General features: G+C 38.3%; 2 protein-coding genes across 2 annotated transcripts in view; both read left to right on the forward strand.

Annotated features, from left to right (window-relative positions):
- The window catches only part of LOC122230220 (phospholipid scramblase 1-like), a 30,469-nt gene extending 24,356 nt beyond the window's left edge, over positions 1-6,113 (forward strand). Inside the window, exons 8-9 of the mRNA XM_042955967.1 lie at positions 3,209-3,370; positions 5,988-6,113. Of these exons, the coding sequence (XP_042811901.1) occupies positions 3,209-3,370; positions 5,988-6,026 (201 nt within the window). The 3' untranslated portion in view covers positions 6,027-6,113. The remainder of the gene's footprint in view (positions 1-3,208; positions 3,371-5,987) is intronic.
- An 11,416-nt stretch (positions 6,114-17,529) lies between these two features.
- Positions 17,530-17,942, forward strand: part of LOC122230221 (phospholipid scramblase 2-like) — a 31,589-nt gene continuing 31,176 nt past the window's right edge. The window contains exon 1 of the mRNA XM_042955968.1: positions 17,530-17,617. The gene's annotated coding sequence lies outside the window, so the exon portion shown is untranslated. The remainder of the gene's footprint in view (positions 17,618-17,942) is intronic.

The following is a 17,942-nucleotide window of genomic DNA, read 5'->3' on the forward strand; positions in this document are numbered from 1 at the left end:
CAACTGAGCCACCCAGGTGCCCAAACTTCCGTCTTTTTTTTATGTTAACATTTTCCTAAGTAATTTATAGGCATTATCACTACTAAGCAGGAATGTATATGTTAGGTTCTTGTTGTTAATATTAAAAAAGACTACTTTTTTTGTTTACCTTTTATCCAGTCTTCTGATTGGATTCTCATATTTAACTTCAAGAAACATTTTTGCTCAGGTGCCTGGGTGGCTCAGTCAGTCAAGTCACCATCTTGTGGTTCACAAGTTCGAGTCCCACATCAGGCTCAGAGCCTGGAGCCTGCTTTGGATTCTGTGTCTCCCTCTCTCTCTCTGCCCCTTTCCGCTCATACTCTATCTCTCTCTCAAAAATAAATAAAACACTAAGTTTTTTTTTAATTAAAAAAAAGAAGCATTTTTGCTTATTTACACTTGATTTTTCTAGATACAAAATCAGAGTAAATGAAATCATTTTTGCTCTTCTCATATTTACCAATTAGCTCCTTTTCCTTTCCAATCTACTTCACAGCAAAACTGAATAATAATGCCAATTGTGTGAATACCTATCAAGCTGATGACTTCAATTGAAATAGCAAATGTTTCATAATTTAGAAAGACATTGGCTACTGTTTTTCATAGTGATTTTCTATTACTATTTACCTAGATCAGGAATCCGCAAACTTTTTAAAATAAGAGATAGAAAACATTTTAGACTTTATGGGCCATATGGTCATTGTGTGCAACTATTCAAATCTGCCATTGTAGCATGAAGATAATCACAGACGATACATGAATACTGTGTATAACTATGTCCTAATACAGCTTTTTACAAAAACAGTGGGCAGGCTAGATTTGTCCCACTGACCATTGTTTGCTCACCCTGACCTAGATTTTTATTAAGAATTGATACTTAACTTTCTAAAAGCAGGGTATCACAATGGTCTTGACTACAGACTCTGAAACAGAGTGTCTGGGTTTGAAAACCTCCCCATGTCTTCTTATCAGTGTGAACTTGGACAAATTCCTTGACCTCTGTCTGCCTCAGTTTTTTCATATGAAAACTGTTTAATAATATATGTATCTTATAAAGATATGAAGAAAAAAATTACCTAATACTTATAAAGCATTTGTATGTTATACATATACTAAATATTCTATAAATGCTTAATTAGCAAGTAAATAAAATACTTTTTCAGTGTCTGATACACTAAGTTTTGAAATCTATGATTTTCTAGTATTATACAATTTATTATAGTATATTCTTTTGATACTTACCTGAGGTCTATGTGCTACTGTTCAATTTGAATTTTTTGCATTTATATTTATATTATAAGATGAACCTATAGATCTATTTTTAGAATACCTCTATCAAGTTTTGCTTCATAGGTATATAATACTAGTTCGTTATTTTGAGAAGTTGCAGCCATTTCATTATATAGATTTTCCATTTTTAAATATCTAAATTTAGGTAAAAATTATCTGATCCTATTGACTTTTCATTTGTAAATCATTCCCATTTCTGAGCCTTTTCATAAAAAAATTATATGTTCTACTTCTTATGTAAACTTTTAAATTTCTTGCTCTAGGAATATAAAGGAGAAATGTCAATATTAGTTAAGTCCAGTGGCAGGACTGTGATGGTTGCTATTTTATCTTTTGTATATTTCATTTAAAAAACACTTGAGAAATTAAATTTAACAATACATGTAAGGTTTCATTACTAGCTTCAAATGCTGATGACAGTTAGTAGTGTATACAACAGGTAGGCAAGAGGGATTTCTGTTAGTCTGTTGAGCTACAATAGTGTTGCATGACAAATAACCCCTAAAGCTCTGTGGCTTAAAACAGTGGTATGTATTTTCATGCTTATGGACCTGCAAGGCAACTTTGTCTTAGGGACTCCATCCAACCCTGCTAGTTGGCTCTGATTTGGGCTGGAAATTGGCCTCAGGTCTATACCAGATATATTCATTCTGCAGCTGTAGCAAATGCAGCTACCTGGATCATGCATTTCTAGTGGCTGATCACTGGGGAGCAAGAGCCAAGCCAAACCATTTAGCCACGTTGAAGCCCTCTTCTCTTGTCACATCTGCTAACATTCCATTGGTTAAGCAAGTCACATGGCCAAGCCTAACTATCAGTGTGCAGGGATATATACTGGGCCTACAGTTGTTGGGGGGAGGGTAGTGCATGAATATTTGCTGAGCGGTAATCACAGTTTATCACAGTTTATCACAGTTATCATATTAGATGTTTGTTTCAAATCTTAAAGAACCCATCTACCCACACCAAAATAAAATGAGTCAACTGTTTTTAGTTTCCCCACATTTGTTTTCCTGTTCTCAACCTGAACTAGAGCTTCAGTGGGTGTTGCTAGCACTTGTGGTTCCTTGTGCATATTTGAAAAGGACATTTCCCCCTCTGGTTTCACAGAACTCTCCATGTACATGCCATGGTGAGTGTGGGCTCCGTTCATCCGCCCACATGCCAACTTGGTGAGGTCCATTTATCCAGCTACAATCTGTTCAACTCTTTACAATGGCCCTGGGCTTTCCTCAGGCAGAATTGTAAAATTAGAACAACTTTACTTCAGAGCTCTTTTTATCTTGTATCCTTCTTGTTGTTCACTGTCCATCCACCCCACTGTCCAGTCTTAACCTATCCCTTGACCCGGGGCATCCCATCAAGTTACTTATTGGTTACTTAACTTTTCCTTTACTCAAAACTGCCAGTCCTCTTTTCCAGGATCTATGCATTTCACATTTTCCTGCTGATGGTGGCGATGAACCCTCCCTCACATTTAAATGCTCAGCCTATGTAAACTCTCTGTGCTTCTCTTACAACAAAAGTAACATGGGGGATTAGTTTAGTACCTTCCTGATGGCTTCTAGAAATTTCATCTAAGAAACATTTTATATCTGTGTCTTTTCCTGCCTAAATTTTGTTTTAGATCAATTCATTTATTGCTACCTATCATAATGTAGAATAGGAAATGTTAAATATTTAAGCAGAACTACTTTCATGTAAGTTCTCTACAGCAAAGGTGTTTTTCATGCATGTAAAAGTAGATTCAGGAATCCATATATATGTAATGAGTGATACAATGTTCATAGTTAAGTATGGTACATAATTTTAATAGAGTATTTCATTTTATTTCAACTTTTACGGTAGTTTTCATTTTTCTAGAATTTTTTAAGAATCTTTTTTTTTCCCATTTTAGATTAAATCTCTTGATGAAGAAACTATAGTTGGCAAGATTTCCAAGCAGTGGACTGGTTTTGTGAGAGAGGCATTTACAGATGCTGATAACTTTGGTATCCAGTTCCCTTTAGACCTTGATGTGAAAATGAAAGCTGTAATGCTTGGTGCATGTTTCCTCATTGTGAGTCTATCCGTAATAATCTTGGGTTTAGGTGGTTTCTCTAGTACCATTCTGAAATGGTTTGGTAAACTGTACATTTTTAAATGACCTTGTTAAGTTTATAGGCTTTATTTCAAAGAGGCACCATTTAATTCAAGCCCTTAAATTTCATTTTCTCCTGGTACTCTGGGTTCACAGGTAACTAGTTTCTCTAGAGAGTCTATGCAATTTCATATGATAACAAACGGACCTCATGTGATAAGGAAGGGCCTCGGTCTTTGGAATTTTATTTAAAAGTTGAAATCAGTGCATTGGAAAAGAAACTTGGCTTGAATCTGGGCTTACATGGAATAGACTCAGGAAAACAAGATTTCCTCCTGATTGATTAAATCATCTACTACAGGAGTGTAAACTGCAAGAAGTAAATAACTAGTCAAGCCATTAGATGGAACTGCCATTTGAGAGGAATTATGTGCGACAGAGCAGTGATTCCGAACTTACCTTCACATCAAATCAGCTAGGAAACTTAAAAAAAAGACAAAAAAACAAAACAAACAGACAAACAAAAAACAAGTATCAGGCCATAGCCCAATTTAACTAAACTAGAAGCTCAGAATTAGAAGTTTGTACAGCTCCCCAGGTGGCTCCATATGCAGCCAAGTTCAAGGGCTCACAATGGTTTCCAACCCTAGCTGCATAATAGAAACACCTGAATGGCTTCCAAACTCCGTAGGTCAAGACTACATCCAGATAGTAAATCAAAATCTCGGCAAGTGGGATCAGGCCTGCAATCTGTTTAGAACTGACAGGTGATTCCAATATGCAAGGAAGCTTTAGAGCCACTCGATGAGTATCTTAAACACTGACATTGGGAATGCAATCCCCAAAAAGTGGAAAGTGAGAGAATATACGGAAAAAGGATCCAGTTATTTCAACAAACAAATGTTGGGAAAATAAAAAGATAAAAATAACATAATAAGAGACTTAAGAGGCATCAACTCAATGTAATTTATAGCTCATATTTACTGATTTGAACAAACCATTTGAAAAAACCATTTGAAAAAACATTTAGAAGGACTTAAGAGAAATCTGAACATTGGCTACTTGATGATATTTTAATGGATTATTGTTTTTTTCAAGATATCCTAATGATATTGGGCTTATATAAAAACAAGAGTCCAAATTTTTACGGGTTCACACTGAAGTGTGTTTCAGTATAAAATGGTATGATATCAAAGATTTACTTTTAAATAAAGAGAGTGAGGGCAGGGGGATCTAGGGGATGGAGTAATTAATGAACCAAGATAGGTTATGTTAACTAATTATTGAAGCTGGATGAGTGGCCTTTGGGATTTTATTTTGCTATTCTATCTCATTGGGGATAGACTCAATATTTTCTGTATAAATTAAAAATAGAACCACAGTTCTGTTTAAAAATTGTGTTTTCACTGTTTATTTCACATGAAAAGTAAAATCAAAACTTAACCATAGGGAACCATTTGACCAAAGGTAAATATACCATCACTAAAGATCTGGTGTGCGAAGGGAAGAGAGGTTAGTCCAGGGTGTTTGGATAGGTGAAAAATGGGATTGGGATTTGTGGTGGGGTTATCAGAAAATGACTATGGGGTAGATTGGGCCTCTTCTAAAGGACTTCTAAATATTGGACAACTTCTTGTTGGGAAGATACTGACAATTATTTGGTTGGTTTTAAACTAGGTATAAATAAAAGCATTATTTTATTAGGAAGATAAATCCTGGTGCCTAGATGAGAAGTGAATTGACGAGAGGTAAAATTGCAATAGTGCAATTGCAAGTGAATGGTGATAAGAATTCAATTTTTTCTTTGTGAACAGATAAGGGAAAATGATAGACATGAGAGAAAATCCATAGGACTTGATGCAAATCATAGGGAAGTGGGTCTGGTTAGACACTGATGTAGTGAGATAGTTGGGAGAAACCGTGGTGGACCAGGTTGCGGGAGAAATCATAAAACTGGGCCCAAAAACTCTAAGATGCCTGCTACCTCTAAGATGGCTGTCATTCTAAAAAAAATCTGAAATGTGTACAGTGTATTCTGCTCTCAAGAAAAGTTGTATTACTAGAGAAGGAGAAAGGAAGAAAGATTGAAAGAGGAATATTCTAAGTGGCATGTGAAAAAGTGAAATTTAAAGAAATTACCAGAGGATTAATTAAGTGAATGCAGAGCAAGGCGCCTGGGTGGTTTAGTCGGTTGAGCATCCTGCCTTGGCTCAGGTCATGATCTCACGGTTCGTGGGTTCGAGCCCTGCATCGGGTTCTGTGCTGGCAGCTCAGAGCCTGGAGCCTATTTCAGATTCTGTGTCTCTAGCTCTCTCTGCCCCTCCCCCACTTGCACTCTGTCTCGCTGTGTCTCAAAAACAAACATTAAAAAAATTTTTTTTAAATGTAAATGCATGCAGGTAATCAATAAGTGAATAGAATTACAGGATTTAATTGCTGTTAAAATGGAAGGCTAAAGCTATCAACTTTTCTCAGATCTACTTATTTGGTCAATTTTTCTCTTAAGCAGATATGTTATGTTTCACCAGACCCCTTACCATTTATGATCTGTGCTTTGTTGCTGAAAATTCATTTCTGTATTTTTGTTTTTATCTAGGATTTCATGTTTTTTGAAAGGAGTGGAAACACAGAATAAAAAGAAGGAGTGTGGTAGGGGATCAACGAAAGCCTCAGGAAGTGTGAAGTCTGCCTCCTTACTGGGACTTTGTCAAGGAAAAACTAATTGGTTTTCTCTTCTTTATTGAAATGACTTCCAGCATTTGTGAATTCTACTGTGATGCCTGGTATATGCGATGACTTTTCAAATTATAGAGTTTATTTTCTATATCACTTACCTATAAATGTTTTTATGCATTTTGTTTTGTTTTATACATTTTCTTTTTCCTTGTGTATTTTAGAGAAAGGACATGTTAATTTTTTACATTTAATCACGAAACTTCCTGTGGCAAATTGTTCTGAACTACAGTCTGTTTTATTTTCAAATTTTACACCAAATTAAGTCCTTATTAATTTTAAAATATAAATGTGCATTTTATTAAATATGGTTCCAATTTATTTCACACATAACAATTATGTTATTTTCCAAATAATGTATGTTCAAACAAGTTAAAAATGAATATAATTTGTTTCCTTTACAGTTATGTTAAACTAACACTTAATATTCATATTACCAAAGAAAAATAAAACATGTATTTGTCTTTTGTTCAGCAAGTCACAGTATATTAAACTTCTTTTGTAAGCTAATCTGCTACTATAAAAAAATTTTCATTATTGATAAGAAAATAAATTACTGATTTTTTTATGATTTTCTGAAAAAGACATGTCCTAAAGAAGGACACATTTAAAAATTCATTATAGAACTGGAGGACTGTTATAATTTTTGAAGTAATTATTTACACGTGGAATGCTTAGCTCCTGTATTCATTCTGTCTTTCACAGACCATGATAGTTAGGAGAGCACTCAGGTATTAGAACATATATATTCCATCTGAGTAGAAACTGCAGTAACTGTCTGTTATTTACATGAACAATCAAACAACTGAATTAAAAATTATTGATATATTTCTTTGCATATTTGATTTTTGTTTTTAAACAAACTGTGAACAATCAATTTCGATGGTATTCTGAACCTTACACATTTACCACCTCTACCCTTACAAATTCTCCTTTAAAAGGAGCAAAAGCATAAATTCATACCAGGGCTATAAACTAAGATTTCTACCTGTCCGAAACAAAGAAATTTTCATACTGTGTTTTGTAAGAAAGCCTGGATTGAGAGGAGATGTCCAGCCCACAATTTAGCTGCTGCAAAGGAAAAGTGTGTTTAGGAAAATAAGGACTTGGGGAAGGATTCCTGTTCATCTTCAGTAGAACCCTAACAACACCACTAGCCATTATAGTCCAAATAATTCCCCCATGTCGGATCCCAACAATGAGAGGTAACCGAAACGCTCACGTTCAGTTTAGAATTGGTACACACAGCATCCCAGGTAAAAAGAGGGGATTTGCCTCGCTGTTTCCTAGTGGCATTATTTGTGCCAGGTCCAGAAGGGGAGGGCTTTCCAAGCTAGCTATCAAGCACCACAGGCATTCCCAGAGAGCTCAGGACTGGCTAGAAATCTCAGAGCTGTTGTGTCTGGGTGTGTTTACGGGAGGGGAGTTGATGGGTGATAGGGTGCTGGGGAGGAGGGCTGACAGCAACTTTTGGTCAAAAGATAACGAACAAGTAGAGATACCTAATGATTCCAGTTAGAAGCAGAATAAGGGATGTCCTCCTCATAATTCAAGTTCATTAGTGTGTTTATCTTGACTCCCTTTAATTATTATTCTACGACAATGAAAACAAAAATCACCATTTAATCCAGTAGCTAGAGTAAGAAGGCATTTTTTAACTATGATTCAAGGCTCCCCAAGAACTTTTCTGCTCCAAAAAAGAAAAGAAAGGAATGGAAGAGAGAAAGAAGGAAGGAAAGTTAGTTTTTGCAGAAGCCAACTTAAAAAAAATGTAGAAGAAATAATGTAATTAGAAAATCACCATTTGCCAGTTCTCATCATAAGAATTCGATTCCCGTAAGAAAACATGAACGGCTGCTAAAATCAGTGGTAAAAACTTGTGGTATTCCTATGCTGCTGTATTATACTGTATTACACTGTCTCAAAGTAACTCCCTGTGAGATACTAATTTTAAAAAAGATAGTAATTTATACTGGGGTACCTGGGTGGCTCAGTCGGTCGAGGGTCAGATTCTTGATTTTGGCTCGGGTCATGATCCCAAGGTGGTAGGACCAAGCTCCACTTTGAGCTCCATTCAGTGTGGAGCCGACTTGGGATTCTCTCCCTCTCTCTCTGCCCCTCTCCTCTGCTCATGCTCTGTGTCTCTCTTTCTCTCTCAAAAATTAAAAAAAAGAAAAGACAGTAACTGTACAGTTACTGTAGGATACAGTTCAGCTAAGCTTTCTGACATAATACAACAAATATCCCCTTCCCTCTAGTTTCTATTGTTTGTTTTCATTTGAACCCTCCCCTTTGCTGCCTTTAAATCCATATTTCTACCATCAGTCTGTTCATGATTATGGAGATGTTCTCTAAAATGGTACATATTTTCTCTACCATGTTCCTCACTTCCTTCTGAGTACTGACAGTGGAGTCCCTAATATCCAAATTTCTGGGAACAATCTACTTAAGGCAATTTTGGCTGTTTCTCACACTCCTCAAAATTCTTCCAGCTTCTACCCATTTCCAAATCCTAAAACTACTTCTACATTTTTAGGTATTTGTGGCAGTAGCACCCCACTTCCAGATCCCAAACCGATATTAGTCTACTATTGCTGCTATAACGAACCACTGAAAAAAAACCTCAAGGGCTTTAAACAATACAAATTTGCTATCTTATAGTTCTGGAGGTCAAAAGTCTGAAATGAGTCTTAGTAGGCATCAATTGAATGTTTGTGTTTCCACAAAAATCATGTTGAAACCCTAACACCAATATAACTTAATTATTCTAAGGAAGTAATTAAGGTTAAATAAGCATAAAGGATGCTGATCTGATTGGATTAGTGTCTTCTCGTGCACACGCACCAAGGGAAGGCCTTGTGAGGACATACACAAAAGGGGACATCTACAAGTCGGAAAGAGAGCTCCCAACTGAAACCAATCATGTTGGCACCTTGATCTTGAACTTCCAGTCTTGAGGACTATGAGCAAATATATTTCTGTGTTTAAGACTTCTAGTCTGTGGTATTTTGTTATAGTACCCTAAACAGACTCATATACCAGATCAAAATCAAGACTGATACTGAAAGAGCTTCCTTCTTTCTGGAGGCACTAGAGTAGAATCCTCCTTGCCTTTTCCATCTTCACAGGCTACCGAGATTCCTTGACTCAGAATTTCTTTCCATCTAAAACCAGCAAATGCTTCCATTACAATATTTCTATTTCTGACTCCAATTCTGCTTTGCTCTCCCAAATTTAAAGGACCCTGGGGATTACACTGTACCATCCTGGATAATCAGGGATAATGTCCCTATTTTAAGGTTACTTGATTAGCAACTTTAATTCTATCTGCAACTTAATTCACCCTTGCTGTGTAACATAACATTGGGTTTAAAATATGGACATTTCTGTGGGGCCATTATTCTTCCCATTTTGTGTGTGTGTGTGTGTGTGTGTGTGTGTGTGTGTGGAACATAGAATATTACTTTTCATGTGTCTTAAGAGCATATAAATGGCATGCTATATATACCTTCTGCAACTGAAATTATTTTTCATTACTATTTTCTTTCATACCTTGCCAATGTTGATATTTGTAGCTCTGGTTTATGCATTCTTTTGGTTATATAGAGTAACTCTATTGTATGAATATAATACCATGTATTTACCTATTCTGTTCTGGACGGGCATTTTGGTTGTTCTTAACTATGATAGCTGACATTATGTTAACTTGGCTAGGCCTAGGTACTCAGCTATTTGATCAAACATTATTCTACATGATTCTGTGATGGTATTTTTTAGGTGAGATTAACATTTAAATCGATAGACTTTGACTAAAGCCAATTACCCTTCATAATATTGGTGGGTCACATCCAATCAGTTGAAGGCCTTAATTAAAAATGATCAACGCTCTCTCAAAGAAAAGAGAATTATGACAACATAGCACTTTCAGACTCAGACTGCAGTATCATATCTTCCTGGGTCTCCGCTCTGTCAGACTACCCTACAGATTTTGGACTTGTCAGCTTCTGTGATCATGTGAACCAAGTTCCTTAAAATCCCTTTTTTTCCCCCACTCTCTCATCCTCCCCTTCCACCCTTCCTCTCCCTTATTCTGTTTCTCTGGAGAATCCTAATACACTAACTTTCCTCTACAATCAATCTTCCAGAATATTTATGTATGTGCATATTTCCTTGTATACATATGGAAGAGGTTCTCTGGGGCTATTCCTAATAATAGTAATTAGTTGTTCTAAAAGTATGAGTGTTGGGGCGCCTGGGTGGCTCAGTCAGTTGAGTGTCCATCTTCAGCTCAGGTCATGATCTCACAGCTTGTGGGTTGGAGCCCCGCGTTGGGCTCTGCTGACAGCTCAGAGCCTGGAGCCTGTTTCGGATTCTGTGTCTCCCTCTCTCTCTGCCCCTAACCCACTCACATCCTGTCTCTGTCTCAAAAATAAATAAACATTAAAAGTACGAACGTTTTCATTATCATGAGATATTGTAACATTGCTCTCCAGTCAGTCATACCAATTTACTGTTCTATCAGTATTGTATGAGCAGTGCTATTGCATTACATACCCACCACATCTTGATATTGTCGGTTTTTCTCAACTGATTTTTTTTTATTTAAAAAAATTTTTGTTAATGTTTATTTATTTTTGAGACAGAGAGAGACACAGCAAGAGCAGTGAAGGGACAGAGAGAGAGGGAGACACAGAATGTGAAGCAGGCTCCAGGCTCTGAGCTGTCAGCACAGAGCCCGACACGGGGCTCAAACTCACGAACTATGAGATCGTGACCTGACCCGAAGTCGGACGCTTAACTGACTGAGCCACCCAGGCACCCCTCAACTGATATTTTTAATAAGGAATCTCATCGTTTTAATTTTCATTTATGAGATTTCTAGTGAGGTTGAACATACTTTAAAAAAAATTTTTTTTTACATTTATTTATTTTTGAGAGACAGAGCACAAGTGGGGGAGGGGCAGAGAGAGAAGGAGACACAGAATCCAAAGCAGGCTCCACGCTCCAAGCTGTTTGCACAGAGCCCAACGCAGTGCTCGAACTCACAAACTGTGAGTTCATGACCTGAGCTGAAGTCCGACGTTTAACCGACTGAGCCACCCAGGTGCCCCAAACGGATTTTCATTTGTTTGTTGAATGTTCATATTTTCTGTAATATTAATTATCTTTTTACATACTTGAGCCTTTTGTTTCTATTGGTTTGCTTATCTTTTTTCTTATTGATTTGGAGTAATTTTCCGTTAACAATCTACTTTTTTTTTAATGTTTATTTAAAAAAATTTTTTTTTCTTTAACGTTTTATTTATTTTTGAGACAGAAAGAGACAGAGCATGAACGGGGGAGGGGCAGAGAGAGAGGGAGACACAGAATCGGAAGCAGGCTCCAGGCTCTGAGCCATCAGCCCAGAGCCCGACGCGGGGCTCAAACTCACCGACCGCGAGATCGTGACCTGAGCTGAAGTCGGGCGCTTAACCGACTGAGACACCCAGGTGCCCCTTAATGTTTATTTTTGAGAGAGAGAGAGAGAGAGAGAGAGAGAGTGAGCAGGGGAGGGGCAGAGAGAGAGAGAGAGGGAGACACAGAATGTGAAGCAGGCTCCAGGCTCTGAACTGTCAGCACAGAGCCCGACACCAGCTCGAACTCATGAACCATGAGATCATGACCTGAGCTGAAGTCAGAAGTTTAACTAACTGAGCCATCCAGGGCCCCTTCAGTTACCAATCTATTATAAGCTATATGCATTGCAAATATCTTCTCCCAGATTGGGGCTTTTATTTCAGGTTATTTATGATGTCTTTTTGTGTGTGTGCAGAAATTTGAATAGCCATATTTATCAATTCTTTTTCATGGTCTGCATTTTTGAGGTGTTTGCTTTTGTTTTGCAGGTTTGTTTTTCATAGGTCATTAGTCCACTTGGAACTGATTTTTTTTAAGTATAGAGTGAGAGATGTCTAATTATATTTTACATAAATAAGCACTCTAATAGCAATAAATTGTTAACTTTTGGGGCACCCGGGTAGCTCAGTCAGTTGAGCAACTGACTTTGGCTTAAGTCATGACCTCATGGTTGATGGGTTCCAGCCCTGCATTGGGCTCTGGGCTGACAGCTGGGAGCCTGGAGCCTGCCTTGGATTCTGTGTCTTCCTCTCTCTCTATCCCTCCCCCGCTCTCTCTCTCTCTCTCAACAAGTAAATAATAATTTAAAAAATTAAAAATAAAATATATTGTTATCTTTTTCCTGGCTGGTAATGCTTACCTTTACCAGAATCATTTGCATGGATATTTTTTTATCTGTTTATTGGCTTCTCCTAGTCTACTAACCCATATATGGGTGAAAAATTGCTCAATATTTTCATATCAAAAATTCCTTTCAAATTTGCTTGACAGTGTATTTTCTCTTGAATATTATTTTTACTTGGTTCCTGCCTTTTAATATGTGTCTTTTAACCATGGACCATACAGCAGGCAATGGGGAAGAGCATGCCACAGCAGGACATTTAATGTCTTGTTAAAATGAATTAGTCTCTAGTATTACCAGGTATCTTTATCTATTTTAGATTTTTTTTATTTGTTTTGTTTTGGAAGCAAACAATTTATTTTTTTATTTTTTTATTTTTTAAATTTTTTTTTTTCAACGTTTATTTATTTTTGGGACAGAGAGAGACAGAGCATGAACGGGGGAGGGGCAGAGAGAGAGGGAGACACAGAATCGGAAACAGGCTCCAGGCTCTGAGCCATCAGCCCAGAGCCTGACGCGGGGCTCGAACTCACGGACCGCGAGATCGTGACCTGGCTGAAGTCGGACGCTTAACCGACTGCGCCACCCAGGCGCCCCGGAAGCAAACAATTTAAATCACGGTAACAAGAAACATGGATGTCAAAATAAAACTTTAGAAGTTTGTCAAATTTGGGGGGGAGGGGCCAAGATGGCAGAGCAGCATGGAAGTTCTCATCTTTCTCTCATCCCTGAAATACAGCCGGATCAGCAGCAAAAAGTGTTGCACACCTAGGGATTTGAGGACTAATACAACAATCTGCATTACTTGAGACACAGGATGTGGTAGGTATGCGGTGCAGAGAGGTGAACTGGGGGAGAGAGAGGCCGTGGAGGGTAGGGAGCTGTTTTGTAGAGAGAGGACAGAGAAAGGGGGTGGGGGTAGAGTGCAGCACGTTGGGAGAATACAGGAAAAGCACTCCCCTGGAAAGTAGCTAGAGAGAAAGAAAAAGAATGGAAACACACACAAGGGACTGAACAAGAAATGTGTTCTCCAAAACCACTGACAGGAAGAAAGGACAGGGTTTCAATACCATTAGGACTCTATAAACAGGGGACCGCAGAGTCAGAAATTATGGAGCTCAATACCTGGCGGTGCTCTGGTGGGGAGGAAGGGGCAAATCCCCAGGAGCAGGCAGTGAAGTCCCAGGGGTCAGGCGGGGGGGGGGAGCCACATGGGGAGAAGCGGTTCCCCTGCTTGGAGGGCATTTGGTAGAGGCCTATGGGCTCCCCATAGGCAAAGGTCACGGCAGACCCAGGGGCGGGGAACAGCCACGTTTGCTGGTATTGGAGCAAAGATGCCAGAATGCAGTGAAACCTGGCGCCTGCTCTGCGTTATGATTCACCGTAATCTCTAAAATTTGCCTCTGTGCAATCGCAGGAAGTTTTCTAGGGCTGGTCAGCACCCAGCCATTGCTCAGTGAGACCCTTCCCCAGAGGGTTGGAGCAGGTCCAAGCCGCAGGACTCTCAGAAACAAGGAGTTTGCAAACATAGCTCCATCTGAGATAAAATTCAGGAGGGAGTGCCACCTGGCAGGCTGACGCCTTGGGCTGGACAGTGGAGAAGAGGAGAGTGGACAGAAGCCCGAGACAAATGATGGGTGCTTGATTGCAGCTCAATGAGAGCTCAGAGTTCCTGAGTCAGAAACCAGGAAGCTGGGTGACACCATTTTCACCTCTCCTGCACATGCCCACAGATGCGTGCGTGCGACACATCTAACCACCCGGTAAGCTCACCAGTGCCACCTAGTGGAGAATGGAGCCCTTACACCACACCCCGCCCAACTGGGCCCTCCAAGCACCCTAGAAGACCACCGCAAGTCTCTTCACCTGCTTAGTGTATGGAATATAGAGTGCTTTATAGTTTGAATGCCAGCGGAAACTGGATGTAACTTTATTCGGGTTTCATTATTGTGTTTGGTAGTTCATCTCTTTGGGTTTAGGGGTTTTTTTGCTTTTTTTGCTTTTGTTTAAATTGTTTTGTTTTGTTTTTCGTTGTTTCTTCTTCTTTCTCTTTTTCTCCTTTTCTTTTTCTTGGATACAGAAAGAGAAAATTTTATTTGTATTCTTCTTTTTTGTAATTTCTTAAAACATTATTTTTACTAGATGGGGTGTCAGTTAAGTGTCCGACTTCAGCTCAAGTTATGATCTGGCAGCTCCCGAGTGAGTTTGAACCCCACGTGCATCTCTGTGCTGACAGCTTGGAGCCTGGAGCCTGCCTCCAATTCTGTGTTCCCCTCTCTCCCTCCCCTGCTTGTGCTCTGTCTCAATCTCTCTCAAAAATAAATATACATTAAAAATAAATTTTAAGTGGCATTCTTTTTGAGAAAGTGTAATTATGAAGTTTTTAAAGCTATCTGATGTTGAAATTTTAATAAATGTTAGTTGCAGAGTAGACAATAACTTAAGGAAGAAGAAGGTCAACTGAAACAATAATAAGCCTGTATTTTATAAATGAGTTTGTTCATTTAAATTTGTTTCACATTAACAGGATCACATGGAAAAAATTGCTCTGCCAGCTGTTGTAAAAGTAGCAATACGTATTCATATGCGGGCTATTGACTCTCTAGTTTTGCCATACCTGGCATATTTGTGAACAGTATTTATCATGGTTTTTTTTTTTTTTTTTATGACTATAGGCAAGGAATGGGATTTGAAGTAAGAAAACTGGATGTTCCCAGCAATAGAAACAGATTTAAACTGATAGCTGATTTTATTACATTTTCTTATCCTGCTGAAAAGGTTGATGTATATAATTAAAGCAACCATACCCTTAAGAGAAAGAGTTGACTCTTATCATGCTTTGTTAATTATATAATGTCCAAAGACATAAAATGAACTAGGTCTTCTCTTGTGGTCAAGTTATGGAACAAAGTCTTCTGGAATTTTGCCAAAAGATCAGACAGTGTTCCCAGGTGATAAAACTCAGGTCAAGATTCCAGCTTAAAGTAACAAAGGTCCATGAAACGTAATTTAATGAGTGGCCTATTTTTTTTTCATACCTGATTTTTGGCACTCTTCTGTTTTATTGTATAGGTCACAAATCTCTATGTGTGAAGGGTGGAACTGATCTAATTTTCAGTTAAATCATGCCAGATTTACCTCCATGCCTCTTCAGTTTTATGGGAGTTGATATTTAGAGAATTCATCATACCAATCTATTAACAGAAGTCTCCTGAATAATTGACTTCTGTGAGGAGGAAAGCTGGTAAACGCAAATAAAAAGGGGCAGCCAGACATCCGAGGCCGGCTACTCCCCTTGCATGCTTTTGGGTTCTGCAATCTTGCTTGCCTCTTGCATCAGCCAGCAGCCAGGAACCAGAAGCTCCACGATACTAGTCTGCCCAACCCCCAAGCACATATTATAAAAGATCAGTAAAACCCGAGCCAGATGCTCAGCCTTTGGAGGTCACTCCGCTGGGCCGGCATCGGTGCAAAATAAAATCTTTTCTGATTCCCCAAGTGCTTGTCATTTGTCTCTTCTGGGCGCCGAGTATTTGCTGCAACACGTGTAGCCTTATGGAATTCAGCGTTACTGGTAGATAATTAAATTCAGTCACATGAGGAGATGTAAGACATAGGTAAAACTACAGCAGTTTGCTTCTCAAATCAAAATACGATCAGGATTTGACTTCAGCTCCTGAATTTTCTAGCTGTGTGATTTTGGAAAAAACCTTAATGAAACCTCTCTAAACTTTGACTTCTCTATTTCTATAATTAGGCTAATAATTACTTCTTTTTAAGGTTTTTGTCAGGATTAAATAAGCATGTTTTACCATTACTACTGTTTATTGTTAATGCACCATTGATTCTCAACTCAGAATGATGTTACACTGTAAGCATTTCTTGTGAATTTCAGATGCTGCAGAAAATGCTCTGAGACAATTAAAAAAAGTAATGTTACTCAGTCTTGGTATTGGATATACTAGTGTTTCCCACATTGAGGAAATAAGTGCTCTCCTATACTACAATGTATATTTGTGACATAAGTTTAGGTTTTGATATTTGATTCAAATGATAATTATGTATATGTGTATACTTACTGAACAATTTACACACGCCATAGTTTCACTTTCGTATTTTTGTTTCCTCAATTTTACTTGTCTTAAAGTTTTATCTAAAATTGTGAACTCATAATTTTATTAAAAGTTTTTTTTTTGTTTTTTTGGGTTTTTTTTGCTTTTTTTAGTTTTTAATTTTCAGAGAGAGAGAGAGGCAGAGAGTGAGCAGGGGAGGAACAGAGAGAGGGAGACACAGAATCCGAAGCAGGCTCCAGGCTCTGAGCTGTCAGCACAGAGCCCGACGCAGGGCTCGAACTCACAAACTGTGAGATCATCACCTGAGCGAAGTCAGAGGCTTAACTGACTGAGCCACCTAGGCACCCGTGAACTCATATTTTTAATTCAGGTTGATTTCTACATACCAACACAGGAATAACTGAATTTCCTTTAGTGTTCAAAAAGCAGTATTTGAGAGTATATGCACACCTGTAGAATTGTATAACTAGATGAGACCCGAAAGTATATTTTATAGGTAAGAAAACTGAGATTCTAATGTTTTTAAGATGGTTAAGATACAGCTCATGGTATGAAGATAGCCCTTTAGCAAGTTTGGTTTTCGAGGTTTCTATATACATGATAATTTTATATAAGTAGGAAACATGGCTTATTGTTTTCAATGACTGAAAAAGAAGGAAATTAAGAGGGCGGCTCTGGATAAAGGGGTTTGTGAAGAGGTAACATGTCTCTTTCAAAACTGGATATACTAGAATTTAAGTCAGACACAATGTCTCTATATTTGTTTTAATCATTTATTTGTTTCAGTTTTTTGCAACCTATGACTCAGGTTACTAGGGCCAACAGGGTATAGTTCTGGGATATTCATTGGCACCTTCCTGACCCAGAAAACGGAGAGATTTTCAGTGTGCTAATCAGGATGAAGGCTTATTAAGGGGGACTTCTCAACAGCATCCCCTTGCACAAGGTGCAAAAAATAAACCAATATTGGGACTGTGGGGACCAGCAATGTGGGAGAACCATCAGCTTTATATCCTGGTACACATCTAAGCATTCATAGAACTAATTAGCTTCAAAGTTCTGAATGGAAGGTTTATTTGTTGTGACTGCTCGGGCATCCTATCTCTTCCTCACAACAATTTTGAGAGACTGTGGATGTGGGGGCCACACAGAGGATCAAGCCTCTTCTAATTCACCTCCCAGGTAGCAATTTCACGTGCAGTTTCCAGTTCTCAGTCACCATAAATGACTTCTGCCCTCTTTTTATGTCTATGGTCCCCTTTGTGGCCCAACAGAGATGTTATAACATATTAGGAAACTGTAGTCTTTAGGAAAAGGGATCTATAAATTTGCTGAGGCTTTACTGCTGCTCTTCTGATATAAGGGAAAATATGGCTGCCTTTTTGGAGAGGATGCCTGGGTTCCTGGGCTTAGGACAAATCTCTGAGATCCCACTGAGGTGCTCAGTATCCAAAGAAGGAAGCAGACCTTTATATTTCTATCTAGAGAACAGGAAAATAAACATCAG

The sequence above is a fragment of the Panthera leo genome, chromosome C2 (genome assembly GCF_018350215.1).
Source record: "Panthera leo isolate Ple1 chromosome C2, P.leo_Ple1_pat1.1, whole genome shotgun sequence".
NCBI classification, from domain to species: domain Eukaryota; kingdom Metazoa; phylum Chordata; class Mammalia; order Carnivora; family Felidae; genus Panthera; species Panthera leo.